At 35.4% G+C, this 14,957-nt stretch overlaps 1 protein-coding gene across 1 annotated transcript in view; it reads left to right on the top strand.

The window, feature by feature from the left end:
• Positions 1-14,957, top strand: part of POLQ (DNA polymerase theta) — a 105,693-nt gene that overhangs the window by 32,333 nt on the left and 58,403 nt on the right. Inside the window, exons 13-15 of the mRNA XM_024769350.1 lie at positions 9,759-9,952; positions 10,831-10,955; positions 12,266-12,509. Coding sequence (XP_024625118.1) covers positions 9,759-9,952; positions 10,831-10,955; positions 12,266-12,509 — 563 coding nt within the window. The remainder of the gene's footprint in view (positions 1-9,758; positions 9,953-10,830; positions 10,956-12,265; positions 12,510-14,957) is intronic.

Raw genomic sequence — 14,957 nt, 5'->3', positions numbered from 1 at the left:
GTGTTATTTGTTGTTTTTCCCTTGCTGCTTTTAATATGTTTTCTTTGTATTTAATTTTTGATAGTTTGATTAATGTGTCTTGGCGTGTTTCTCCTTGGATTTATCCTGTATGGGATTTATCCTGTATGGGAAATAGTTGATTAACTATTTCCTTTCCCATACTAGGGAGGTTTTCTATGTAATCTCTTCAAATGTTTTCTCAGTTCCTTTCTTTTTCTCTTCTTCTTCTGGAACTCCTATAATTCTTTTAGCCACGGCTCGCGCCCATCTCTGGTGCTCCTTTTAAGCAGCGCTCTTAATCCCCTCTCCTCACACACCAGGAAGCAAAGAGGGAAGAAAAAGTCTCTTGCCTCTTTGGCAGGTCCAGACTTTTCCCCGGACTCCCTCCCAGCTAGCCGTGGTGCACTAACCCCTTCAGGCTGTGTTCACGCCGCCAGTCCTCTCCCAGTGCTGAAGCCCTAGCCTCAGCTCCCAGCCCCGCCCGCCCTGGCGGGTGAGCAGACAAGCCTCTCGGGCTAGTGAGTGCCAGTCGGCACCGATCCTCTGTGCGGGAATCTCTCCGCTTTGCCTTCTGCACCCCTTTTGCTGTGCTCTCCTCCGTGGCTCCGAATCTTACCCCCTCCACCACCCACAGTCTCTGCCCCTGAAGGGGCTTCCTAGTGTGTGGAAACCTTTCCTCCTTCACAGCTCCCTCCCACTGGTGCAGGTCCCGTTCCTATTCTTTTGTCTCTGTTTATTCTTTTCTCTTTTGCCCTACCCAGGTACGTGGGGAGTTTCTTGCCTTTTGGGAGGTCTGAGGTCTTCTGCCAGCGTTCAGTAGGTGTTCTGTAGGAGTTGTTCCACGTGTAGTTGTATTTCTGATGTATCTGTTGGGAGGAAGGTGATCTCTGCGTCTTACTCTTCCGCCATCTTCCCCCTCTTCCCTCTATTGTAATGTTTTGAACTGAACCCAGAATATCCCCAATGTATGCCTGTGTAAGATGAATAAGTTCTGGGAATTTAATGTACAGCGTAGTGATTTTAGCTAATAATACTGTATTGTATACTTGGAATTTGCTTACAGAGAGAATCTCACCACACACATGCACGCAGTGGTAACTATGTGAGGTGATAGTTGTGCTAATTAACTTGATTGTGGTAGTCATTTCACAGTGAATACATATGTCAAATCATTATATTGTACACCTTAAATATATACAATTTCATTTGTCAATTATGCCTCAATAAAGTTGGGAATGGGGAAGGAGCAAATGCATGTGTTTTGATAGGCAAGAGAGTGGGGGGTAAATTTGAAATTATAAGAATTAGGAAGGCTTATCAAGAAATGTATTTCAAAAAGAACACTATATAGAGGCGAGCAGAGGAGAAATTTCTGGACAGGGCCTTCCCTCCGCCCCCCCTTCCAGTGAACATGTGTACTACGTGGGTGATAATGTGTTCAAAGTTCTGTGCCTGAGAATGTGTCTAAGGAGAATCTCAAAGCTGGTCTTACCAGTTATCTGGCATGGCCTTAAAAATAAGTCTCATTTATTTTACATTGGTTATGATTATGGGCTCTAGAGTCAGACTGCCAGTTTCCTTCTATGAAAATTAGATTTAATGCAAGTTACTAAAATAATTGCTGATAAAACATGTGAGTGAGACTTCTGTAAAGCTCTGAAAAAAAGTTATAATCTATATGGGAAAACAACTAGAAGGATACTGTTCACAGAGTATTTTGCAATTTTCTTTAATGTCAAACTTCACTTGACCAAAAGAGAAACTGGATTTATGAGACAATGTATTGTGGGTATGGTTTACATAAGAAAGCCATGGTAAATTCTAATCAATAGACTCACACTCAAAAGACCTTAACCCTGTCTCAAAAAATTGCCAAGTTAATGTACATTTATTTTTTTAAATAAAACATTTAAGTTTGCATGTACTATTTTGTTTTTTGAATATTTAAAACATTTATGTGATTCAAAAGTCAGAACTATATAAAAAGGAATACCCAGTGAGGTCTGGCAGCTATATGTCAATGCTCTGCATGCCGTTTCCTCTTACCTTCATAGATAATTGTTTTCATTAGTTTCTGGTGTATGTCTTTTCTTTTTCATTGTATAAATATTAGCAAGTGCTAATAAATATTAGAAAGTGCTTAGATACGGTCTCACTTTACCTTTCTTATTCAGAGGATAGTATTCTATATACATTACTTTGTACCTCTTTTTCCCCTTTAACAATATATCTAATATATCTTGGAAATCACTCTTTGTCAATTCATGGGATTTTTATTCTTTTTATATCTGTGTAACCCCATTGTGTATGTGGATAATCCATTGTTTATTCAGTCAGTTCTCTGATGGATATTTGAGTTGTTCCCAATATTTTGGTATGGCAAATGATGCTACAGTGAGTAACTTTGGCATATATTATTGTTTAGTTTAGTTTTGATGGAGGTGTATCTTTGCGAAAGAATCCTAGAAGTATGATTGCTGGGTCAAGTGTAAAGACACAGGTGATTTTGGTTTTGCATTGCCCTCTATAGCGTTTATATCATTTTCCAGTTTTACCAGTGCTATATGAGAGTGGTTATTTTCCCACAACCTCATAAATAAAATTATATTGTCAAGCTTTTATATTTTTGAGTGTACTTTTAATTTACACTTTTTATTATGAATAAATTTGAACATTTTTTCTATATGTTTAAGGTAGTATTTTATTTTCTATGACTTGTCCATGTCTTTTGCACATTTTTCTATTGTATTTTTGGTCTTTTTCTTAAGTTTTAACAATCTTTTACATATATTAGGGAGAGTAGTTCTTTGTGGTATAAATATTTTTCTTCTAGTTTTTCATTTGGCTTTTGACTTTGTTTATTGTGTGTTTTGTGTAGCATTTTTAAAAATTGTAGTTGAATTTTGAACTTTAGAATCAGTGAGAAATGCTTTTCTTGCTCTGAGATTATAAATTCTCTCACATTTTCTTCAAGTAATTATATGATTGTAGTCCCTCTCTTTTGCGCTCTATTTCATTTAGAGTTTATTCTAATATATGGTTCTTCAATTTTATCTTTTTTCATAATGGCTATCTGTAGTCACATCTTTATTTTTTAAAAAGATTTGTTTACACACAGTGACTGAAAAATGTTCTTCAGCTTTCATATAACTTTTTTCTCCAATTTTTATGTGCTAATTTGCATTTGTGTTTAGATGCTTTTCTAATTTCCATTTGTTGTTGGGTATATTTCTATTTCATTTGTTGACCTGACAACAGACCAATTTTACCAATATGTACACTACTACCTCTGTTTTAATTAAAAGCTTTTATTGTATTATCTAGTTGGGTTAGTTTCATTGCTCTCCTTTTTTAGTGTTCATAGGTATTCTTGCTTACCTCCCTTTTCATATATTGCTTAGAATTAACTTGGTATTTTCATTGGTATTGTTAAATTTATACATTAACATGGAGGAGAACTGACTGACATCCCTTTTAATTTGATTGATCTTATTCATGAAAAGAGATGTTTTTCTATTTCTTTGAGTCTAGTTTGGGGCTTTCAAGAGTGTTCTGAAAATTTTCTCATAGGGAATTTGAGTTTTTTTTTAATAGCTTTGTTGCAATACAATTCACATAGTATATAATTTAAAGTGTACAAGTAAATGATTTTTAGTATGTTCACAGAGTTGTGCAGTCATCAACATCTAATTTCAGAACATTTTCATCACCTCAGAAAGAAACCCTGTACCTATTAGCAGTCACTCCCCATTTTCCTTCAACCTCCTCATCCTCCCCTACCCCTGAGCAACCACCAGTGTGATTTCTGTTTTTCTATAGACTTTCTATTCTATTCTTATTCATATAAATGGAATTATATAATATGTGGTCTTTTATGGCTGATTTCTTTCACTTAGTATAATGTTTTCAAGGTTCATCCATGTTTTATCATGTATCAGTTCTTAAGTCCTTTATATTGCAGAATAATATTTCATTGTAGAGATGTACTACATCTTTATCCATTCATCAAAATGATGGACATTTGATATGTTTTTACTTTTTGACTATTATGAGTAATGCTGCTGTTAACATTCATATTCAAGTTTTTGTGGACATATGTTTTGGATTCTCTTAGGTGTATCTCTAGAAGTAGAACTGCTGGATCATATGGTAACTCTAATTTTAACATTTTGAGGAGCTTCCAAAGTCCTAAAAAGCAGCTGCATATTTTTACATTACCATAAGCAATGTACAAGGGTTCACATTTCTCCACATCTCTCCAATGCTTGTTTTTATCTGTCTTTTTAAGTATATCCTTATGGGCTTGAAGTGCTATCTCATTATAGTTTGAATTTGTCTTTCCCTAATGGGTAGTGACGTTGAACACCTTTCCATCTGTTTCTTGACCACATGAATATCTTCCTTAGAAAAATATCTACTCAGATCCTTTGCCCATTTTTAAATTGGGTTATTTATCACTTTATTGTTGAGTTGTAAGAGTTCTTTATATATTCTGGATACAAGTCTCTTATGAGATATATGATATGGAAATATTTTCTTGTATTCTGTGGGATGTCTTTTCAAGTTTTTGATTATGTCTTTTGAAGCACAAAGATTTTTAATTTTGATGACAATTAACAATGTTAAGTCTTCCAGTTAGTGTACTTGGCTGTCTTCACATTTGTGTAGGTCTTTAATTTCTTTCAACAGTTTTTATAGTTTTCAGAGTACAAGTTTTATGTCTTTTGTTAAACTTATTCTTAAACATTTTATTGTTTTTAATGCTATTGTAAATGGAATTCCTTTATTAATTTTCTTTTCAGATTGTTTATTGAAATGTATGAACAATTTTTTAATATTTTGATCTTGTATGCTGCAGCCTATTAAACTTGTTCATTAATTTTAATAGTATTTTGGTGGATTCCTTAGGATTTTCTATATACAAGTTCATATCATTTGCAAATAGAGGTAGTTTTGCTTCTTCCTTTCCACCATAGATGAATTTTATTTCTTTTTCTTGACCTGTCTAGAATCTCCAGTTAAATACCAATAGAGATAGTGAGAGCAGACATCTTTGTCTTGTTCCTGATCTTAGAGGGAAAGTGTTCAGGCTTTCACCATCAAGTATGATGTTAGCTGTGGATTTTTTGCACATAGCCTTTATCAGTTTGAGGAATTTACCTTCTATTCCTAGATTGTTGAATTTTTTTAATCACAAAAAGGTGTTAGATTTTGTGACGTGCTTTTTCTGCATCTATTGAGATCATCATGGGATTTTTGTCCATTATTCTATTGATATTACATTATTTGATTTTCAGATATGATATTAATCTTGAATTTTCTGGGTAAGTCTCACTTGATCATGTTGTATAGTACTATTTACATGTTGCTAGATTTGGTTTGCTGGTATTTTGTTGAGGATTGTTGCATCTACATTCTTAAGACACATTGGTCTGTAGTTCTTTATTCTCATGATGATTTTGTGTGGTTTTGAGGTAGTGAATGAATTAGGAAGTGTTCCTCTCTCTTTTTGGAAGAAATTGTGAAGGATTGCTGTTAATTATTTAAACATTTGGTAATAGATTTTACCAGTCAAGCCATTTGGGCTTAGACATTTCTTTGGAGTACATTTTTTGATTACTAATTCAGTCTCTATTCTTGTTTTAGGTCTATTTAGATTTTCTATTTTTTCTTGAATCAGTTTTGGTAGTTGGTATGTTTCCAGGAATTTGTCCATTTTATCTAGGTTATCCAATTTATTGGTATTCAATTGTTCATAGTATTTTTTTATGATTCTTTTTATTTCTATAAGGCAGTAGTAGTGTCCCCTCTTCCATTCCTGATTTTAGTAATTTTAGTATTCTCTCTTTTTCTTGATCAGTCTAGCTAAAGGTTTCAGTATTGTTTCAAAGAACTGTTAACAGTACTTAAATAAGGAAGCCTGTCTTAGCAGCTTACGTAAGCAAACAAGAACTTAAGCCTTAGTCAATGCACTTGAATCCAAGAAAGTGAAACTTGAGAACAACCAATCACAAAAAGCCAACTAGGTTCTCCCAAATAAGGCAACTGCTGAAGTGATAACCAGTCCTATAATTGCTTTGCTTTTCTTCAGCATCTTCTCTTTAAAAACTTTGCCCCTAGCTCCTGTCATTAGAGGACTCCTAACTGCCTTTGGTTTGGCACTGCCCAATTCTAATTGGTGCATGCTCAAATAAACTCTTGAAAATTTTAATGTGTTTCAGTTTACCTTTTAACAGAACCTATTTTGGGTAGGTTGATTTTCTCTATTATTTTTTACTCTCTGTTTCCTTAATTTCTGCTCTTTATAGTTTTTTTTTTTTCCTTCTTGCTTTGGCTTTCCTTTGCCCTTCAATTTGCAGTGTCTTAAGGTGAAAGATTAGGATATTGATTTTAGATCTTTATTCTCTTTTAGTATAGGCATTTATAACTATAAATTTCTTTCAAAGCACTACTTTCACTGTATCCCATAAATTTTGGTATTTTATGTTTTCATTTTTTATCTTCATCTGTTTCAAGGTAGTTTTTAATTTCAATTGTGATTTCTTCTCTGACCCATTGTTATTTAGTAGCATCTTGTTTAATTTCCACATTGTGAATTTCCAAAATTTTTTAAAATTTAGTTTTAATTTCATTCCATTGTTAGAACACATATTTCACATGATTTCAATCCTTTTACATTTATTGAGACTTGTTTTATTGCCTGGTAGATGGTCTGTCCTGGAGAATGTTCTATGTGGCCTCAAGAAGAATGTGCATTCTGCTGTTGCTGGTTGAAGTTCTACAGATGTCTGTTAGGTCTAGTTGATTTACTGTATCATTTTCACCTTCTATTTCCTGTTGATCTTCTTAGTTCTTCTTTCCACTGTTGAAAGTGAGGGTATTTAAATCTTCAACTCTTATTTTTGAATTGTCTGTTTCTTCATTTCTGTCAAGTTTTGTTCATGTGTTTCAGAACCCTGTATGTATTTACAGTTGTTATGTTTGTTTGTTGGATGGGTCCTGTTGTCATTATAAAATAGTCCTTTTCTGTGAACTGTTTTTTAGAAGTCTATTTTATCTGATATTAGTCTAGTTACTCTGGCTTTGTTATAGTTGTGGTTTGCATATTTTCACTTCCTTTTACTTTTGACCTGTTTGTATTTTTGAATCTGTAATGTGTCTCTTATAGACAGCATATAGTTGGATTCTGGTTTTCTTCTTATCCAATCTGTCAATCTCTGTCTCTGATAGATTATTTAGTCCATTTGCATTTCATGTTACTATTGATGTAGTTGGATTTACATCTTCCACATTTTGTCTATTTTCTATATATCTCACATCTTCTTTTGTTCTCTTGTACTTTTACTGATTTCTTTTGAATTAAGCAAAACTTTCTAGTATAACATTTAAATTTCTTTTTCTCTATATTTTTTGAAGTTATTTTCCCAGTAATTACTTAAGGGGTTAGCATATACAGCTTAAAATTTATACTTACTTAATCCCATTGAGATATAGAAACATTATTCTTGTATAGCTGTATTCCTAGTCCTTTTTTTTTTTCTTTTTGGTGCTATTAGTGTTATACATGTTACATCTAATCTACATGTGTTACAAACCAACAATACATTGTTATAATTGTTATTTTATACAATTTTATGTCTTTAAAGAAGCTGAAAGTAGAAAGGAGAACAAATGTATACGTATAAAATTTGTTATATTTACATTTTTATTTAAGATTTGTGCTTCCCTTTATTTGTTTCTATGGATTTAGTTACTCTCTCTTGTTATTTCCTACTTCAATATAGCTTTGCTCCCATCTGCCTCCTTTGGGCTGTTATTGTCAAACATTTTGCATTTTTATATGTTTTATACATATTGTTTTGTACAGTTGCTTTTTAAAGTCAGTCAAGAGAAGAAAAGAGGGGAAATATGCAATAATACTATCTTTACAAGTACCCATGCAATTACCTTTGTTGGCACTCCTTGTTTTTCTGTGTGGAATTAATATACTGTTTTGGGTCACTCTCTTTCAACCAGAAGAGCGTTTTCTTTAGTAGTTCTTGTAGGCAGATCTGCTAGCAACAAATTTTCTGTTTATCTGGGAATGTCTTTGTTATGCCTTTATTTTATAAAGTTAGTTTTCCTTTATATAAGATTCTTTGTTGACTTTTCTTTTCTTTCAGCAGTTTGAACATGTTTCACAGCATTCTGTCCTCCATTGTTTTTTTTCTTTTTTTGTGGTATGCGGGCCTCTCACTGTTGTGGCCTCTCCCGTTGCGGAGCACAGGCTCCGGACGCGCAGGCTCAGCGGCCATGGCTCACGGGCCCAGCCGCTTTGTGGCATGTGGGATCCTCCCGGACCGGGGCACGAACCCATGTCCCCTGCATCGGCAGGTGGACTCTCAACCACTGCGCCACCAGGGAAGCCCTGTCCTCCATTGTTTTTGATGAGAAGTCGGCTCTTAATTTTTTTTGGTTTCCCTTGTATATGATTCATTGTTTTTCTTTTGCTGCTTTCATGATTTTCTCTTGGTATTTTACATTTTGACTCTGATGCATCAGGGTGTGGATCTTTTTGAGCTTTCCTAGTTGGAGTTCACTTTTAGTCTCTGGCATATGTAAAGTTTTCCGTTAAATTTGGAAAGGTTTTAGCCATAATTTCTTCAAATGTTCTTTCTCTTCCTTTCTGTCTTCTTCTGGCACTCTCATTATGCATATGTTGGTACACTTTAATGCTTCCCACATTTCTCTGAGGCTCTGTTCATTTTTTTTTCCTTTTTTCTCACCTCTCAGATTACATAATCTTGATGGATCTATCTTCATGTTTGCTGATTCTTTATTCTGCCAGCTTGCATCTACTGTTGAGCTCTATAGTTAATAGTTCATTTCAGTTGTATTTTTTAACTCTAGAATTTCCATTTGGCTCTTTTTTTTTTATCATTTCTCTTTATTCATATTCCCTACTTGGTGAGACATTGTCATCATACTTTCCTTTACATTATTAAGTGTGTTTTTTGTTGTTGTTGCTGTTCTTTGACCATACTTATAATGTCTCTTTGAAGTCTTTGCAGATATTTCTGACATCTGGAACCCCTCAAAGGTGTTTCTTTTGCCTGCTTTTTCCCCTGTGTTTGGGACACATGTTTCTGTTTCTTTGAATGTCTCATTGTTTTTTTTGTTGTTGTTGAATCCTGGACACTTCAGATAATAAATATATTATAGCAATTGTGAATATTGATTCCTCTTTCCCCTCCCTGTATTTTCTCAGAAGTCATACAAAATACTTAAGATTGTATTTAACATCAGAATACCGAGATGAAAAGTGTCTATGGTTAAAGTCCTTGGATTCTGTAAAATCCAGCTTGTGTGCTTAGTGGTCTCTTCTTTTCTCTTGTCAGTGAGTTGTTTGTGATTAAATGAAGTTTCCATATAAGTGAGGCATTATCACATTTAGAAATTTTTCCAAATACTGAAAACTTTGTTTGTTTTTTTGGTATGCAGGCCTCTCACTGTTGTGGCCTCTCCTGTTGCGGAGCACAGGCTCCGGACGCGCAGGCTCAGCGGCCATGGCTCATGGGTGCAGCCGCTCCGTGGCATGTGGGATCTTCCCAGACCAGGGCACGAACCTGTGTACCCTGCATTGGCAGGCGGACTCTCAACCACTGCGCCACCAGGGAAGCCCATGAAGCCTTTGTTTTTAACATGAAATTTATGTTTACAATTTTGTCCCTTTTGTAATGCAATAGTTTTAGGTAATGAATGATGCTTCTTCCCTTTAGGTTACACCTGTGTTTGAGGATTGGACTACTATTGATTGGTATCGATTTTTCTGTTTATGGGAGAAGTTGCCAGCTTCTATGAAACGGGTGGCAGAGCTAGTGGGAGTTGAAGAAGGGTTCTTGGCTCGCTGTGTGAAAGGAAAAGTAGTAGCCAGAACTGAGAAACAGCACCGACAAATGGCCATCCATAAAAGGTAAATATCAAGGAACCTGGACTATCCAGTTTTTAACACAGTATTGGATATACAGTAGATGTCCAGTTTATTGTAATCACTTTCACTGTCATTAAAATAAAAGTTTTGGCTGAATATAGTAAAAATTTTCAACTTCTTGTATTTACTGAATGTATTGATATTTTAGTTTCTTTGTAGCTTATAAGAAACTACTATATATCAAGACTTTTTAAAGTAGAACACTTAATTACTTTCTTCCCTTAAAGAAGATATGATCAGAATTGCCAACTTAGTGTGGCTCCATTTGAGGATATGGTTTGTATCATCCTTTGAATTGATTTGTTACCAGTAGGGAAGAGCCAATTAAAAGATTCAGGTGGGGAAATTGTACAGGCTTTAGCTTCTTTGAAATATAATAAAATTATTTTTCTTAAAGCATTAGTCTCATATTATTTACATCATAGTCAAGTGTAAATTTTGTGAGGATTATATACTTGGCTTATTTGTGGCACAGTTGCCTTTCACATCAAAACTTCTTTATAACCAAATTTTGATTGAAATATGATTAGGTGATATAATTGTGTATCAAGTGTTCTTTAAAATTTTTGTGCCATCATATTTCTTGAACCAAGTCTCATTTCTTAAAATTAGTTAGCATTATTGAAATATGAACAAAATCTTTTTGTTATACAGATATTAGTTTTTTGCTATAGTACTAACATATGTTAGAATTTACAAACATTGAGCTCTTTGTCCACTAATCCTATATCCTATTAGGAATCTTATCCCTTTCTCACCCTCTTACCTTTTTTGGTTCTTTCTTGTTTCTCAACATACATTGTACTTTCATAGTAGAGATAAGTGACCTCTTACCATACTTTTGGTAATTTACTTTCCAGGTTTTTTACCAGTCTTGTGCTATTAGATTTAATCAGTGAAGTTCCCTTAAAGGAAATTAATCAGAAATATGGATGCAGTCGCGGACAGATTCAATCGTTACAACAGTCAGCTGCTGTTTATGCAGGTCAGTTAAACAAGTGTTCCCACATTTATTTAAGACTCTGTGGTTTGAGGTCAAGTTAAGATTACTTTTTTTCAAATTCCATTTTACTGTAGGTTTCTCTAAAAGTGAGGGGATCATGTTAAGCTATAATTTTGTGTAGTTCCTGTCATCATCAGAACACCCAAAACTATGACTCCTGGGGGCTCAGTTACCCTGCTACAGAAGACTGGCAGCTGGCTGAGTGTCTGGATCTTGGTCCCCTTCCATTCCCTAGCAACCTGCTGACCATCGCTCTTCTTTCTGTTTTTCTGTCTTTTTTTTTGGCGGGGGGAGCGTATTGTAAGAAGAAACAGACACAGTTCTCACTGGTCTTCATTTTCTCATCAAGTTATTGATTAATACTTGTTACTGTGGAAGATGGCAAGTGGAGAGGGATTTCTAGACTTCTGTCTCATTGTTTTAAATATCTGTTCTCTAAGGAAATACTGGTCTTTCTTAATAAAATTAAGCTCTTATCTTCTAAGCTAGGCAAACAAGGGAAGTTCTAGGTCTGGTTTTACCAAGAAATCCTTAAGCCCTTAGGAGGGAAATCCTGGGCTGCTGGAGAGTGTGTTTACACGTGTAAGAAGTTTCATTGTGAAATTGTGTGCACGAGAGATTACCGAGGGAAAGATGCCAGGAGAGGGTAGTAAGAAGGGAGAGACTTACCCTTCAACTCACTGGCATCAAAGATCTCAGATTACCTCTAGGGTTAATGTTCTTGTAGGGAAGTGATTTTCTTAATGACTTGACACTTGGCTACTCTGGCCTCTTTATTTCAAGAGGGTATAGCTATCAAGCTGGGCAACCTTTTTTTTTTTTTTATGAAATTATCAATGGGACTTTCACTCTTTGTAAATAATCCTCTCAGCACTTGACAGTTTAAATTAGCTCTCTTGTTTTCCTCTAGGTGAAAAGAGTTCTTTACCTGTTTTAAGAGTTCTTTCTTCCTTAAAGAAAGTAAGGAAAAAATTGAGAGAGAGAGAGAGAGAGAGAGAGAGAGGGGAACTAGTGAGGGCTTTTTGTTTGTTTTGTGTTTATGTGCTCTGCCTCAATTTTTTCAAATGCAAGTTCATGATTAAGAAAAAATGAGATGATATTTAGTGTGTCTAGCCAATTAGCTAGGCCCTTAAAGATGTCTACTCTCCTATTATTTTATACCTTGGGCCTGTTAAACTTTATAATTCTGCAGAAAAAACAACAACAACAGTGAAACAAAAATACATCTCAAGAAACGGAGAATTGGTCTAGAAAGAATTTTTAATTCAATAAATATTATATGAATATTCTAGGGATGATTACAGTGTTTTCTAACCGCCTGGGCTGGCACAACATGGAACTACTACTGTCCCAGTTTCAGAAGCGTCTTACATTTGGCATCCAGAGGGAGCTGTGTGACCTGATCCGGGTATCCTTACTTAATGCACAGAGAGCCAGATTCCTCTATGCTTCTGGCTTTCTTACTGTGGCCGATCTTGCCAGAGCAGATGTTGCTGACGTGGAAAGTGTTCTGAAAAATGCTGTGCCTTTTAAAAGGTAAGAAAAATCCCCTTGTCTACATATGTTATTAAATGAAAACAGGTCAATTTGTAAATAATAGATAATATATTAAAATACTTTTCCCTTAGATAATATCATGCCATATTTGGTATAAGTGGAAGAAAATGTGGCTCCTTTTCCCCTTTGAGGATTACTTTTTTCTTTTTTTGTATGTTTAAAATATATTTTATGACTTTAAAGACACTTCTAAATGTATCATAACTCTCTCCTAGAAAGTTTGAGTAAAGTTAAGTTACCAATGTTTCTGCTTTGATGGATTTTAGTTCTCAGTATATATCCAGGACTCATCTTAGATTTTCTTCAGGCAAGAAAACTTTAAAATATACTCTTCTTGAATATTCTTTGTAATACTAGTCCCTCAAAAACAGTTTATGAGAAGAGGACTTCTTGAAGTGTGTGTGTGTGTGTGTGTGTGTGTGTGTGTGTGTGTAACCAATTCATTGAATGGGCTGGACTCAGCATATTATCAAGGAATAGCTTAATTATTTTCTCAACCACTATTCTTTGAACTCACTGTTATATGGAATCTTAGCCAGATTCTATAGCTGTTTAGGCAGTTTCAAGGATTAACAGTTTTATTTTCAGGTTTTAAAAATTTGTCCTAAATTACAGCATTAATCTCATTTCCAGTTCAGTGCTTCTTTCCTCTTTGGTTTGTCACATGCTCTGAAACTTGAAACGTGTGAAGGGATGGGAAGCATAGTCAAAGAAAGGGCCTCACTGTGCAGTGCCACCTCACATCATGGGCTCTACTCCGTGTACTTCGGCAGCAACGGCAGGTGTGATTCCTACTAGTGGGCCCTAGTACAGCATGCACTACAGCCAGCATAGCTATAGCTGTATAGCTACCTCTACCTAGATTTTGAAGGATGAAATTGCTTGGAGTCTTAAGCATATGCAACCCAAGCAGAGAATGTGGAGCTGTGGGGGCAGGGTCATCCCCTGTGACCCCAGATTGGCAGATCCAATGGTGGGAGATTTTGTCACTTTGGAGTGTGCCTCTGACTGAAACCTACATAGAGTATGCTTTAAAACCTACTTGTAAAGGTGTTGATCTCCTCTGGAGCCTGTGATTTTCACAGAATCTTTGGATATATTCATAGTTGCTTAGAAATATGTAATTAAAGGCCTGAGGTGAAAAAATTCAGATGTGGGAGTATCTCTGTGGTAACAGCATACTTAACCCTTCCAGGGAGTCATCTGAAGTCAGTACACATTTTAAAAAATTTAATTGGAAAAAATTTGTAAACATATTTTGGAATCTCTTCTGTGTGATTCTAAGGCCATTATTGCCATGACTGTGATTCTTCTGAAAGCCCAGAACCTTCACTGATCAAAATTAATGAAACATAGTAATATGAGAAATCAACATTATCTGCCTCCTCATGTGACATACTGAGAAAGACACAACATTACTCCTGGAATATTTTTATCAAAAATGTCTAATGTAAATTTAACTGTAGAGAAACATCAGACAAACCTAAATTGAGAGACATTCTACAAAATAATTGGCCAGTACTTTTCAAAAATATCAAGGTCACGGAAACAAAGACTGAGGAGCTGATTCCAATTAAAGCAAGCTAAAGAGACATGACAACTAAATGTACCACCTTACTCTAGATTGGATTAGAAAAAGGACATACTTGGAACAATTGGTAAATTTTGAGTAAGGTGTGTAGATTAGATACAGTATTGTATTTTTTTTATTATTATTTTTTTGCCCCAGACGCGCAGGCTCAGCGGCCATGGCTCACGGGCCCAGCCGCTCCGCGGCATGTGGGATCCTCCCGGACCGGGGCACGAACCCGAGTCCCCTGCATCGGCAGGCGGACTCTCAACCACTGTGCCACCAGGGAAGCCCACAGTATTGTATTAATGTTAATTTTCTGAATAGAAACTGATGTATTTGGAGACTGGCCACCCTTTCAGTGCCCGGTACGTAAAAGCCAGAAAACCCATCCAACATTCAGATTGTCTCAAATAGCTTGCCATTACCAACAATCTGTAATGAATTACCTTGTGCATATGTATTTTCATATTGTTGGTGATGTTTCTTCAGAGTAAATTCCTAGACATGAGATTTCAGAAGGTAAGTGCATATATATAGATTTATTAGATTCCAGATTGCTCTGCAGAAGGGTCTAGCCAAGTTGCACTCTCACTAGTCTATTACCCCTCAGCGCACGAGTAGAATCCATTGTTAGATGTTTGTTAAAAAACAAAATTCAGCTGAGTAAATTTGAAGATCCAACTAGCTTTATTAGGTGATTCATGAATTGCAGCATCCAGTCTAGGAACTAGAAGGGGTTTTACTGAAAGATGGAAGGTTTTTATAGGAAGAAGGATAGGGCAAAGGAGCTATTAGCAAAATAAAAGAAAGGATTATTTTTATACCAGGACAGCTTTTTTGGGGGAAAAGGGAAT

Source organism: Neophocaena asiaeorientalis, unplaced genomic scaffold, assembly GCF_003031525.2.
Source record: "Neophocaena asiaeorientalis asiaeorientalis breed wild unplaced genomic scaffold, Neophocaena_asiaeorientalis_V1.1 scaffold671, whole genome shotgun sequence".
NCBI classification, from domain to species: domain Eukaryota; kingdom Metazoa; phylum Chordata; class Mammalia; order Artiodactyla; family Phocoenidae; genus Neophocaena; species Neophocaena asiaeorientalis.
The sequence above is the reverse complement of the archived record's forward strand: the minus strand, read 5'-3'. Positions and strand labels throughout refer to the sequence as shown.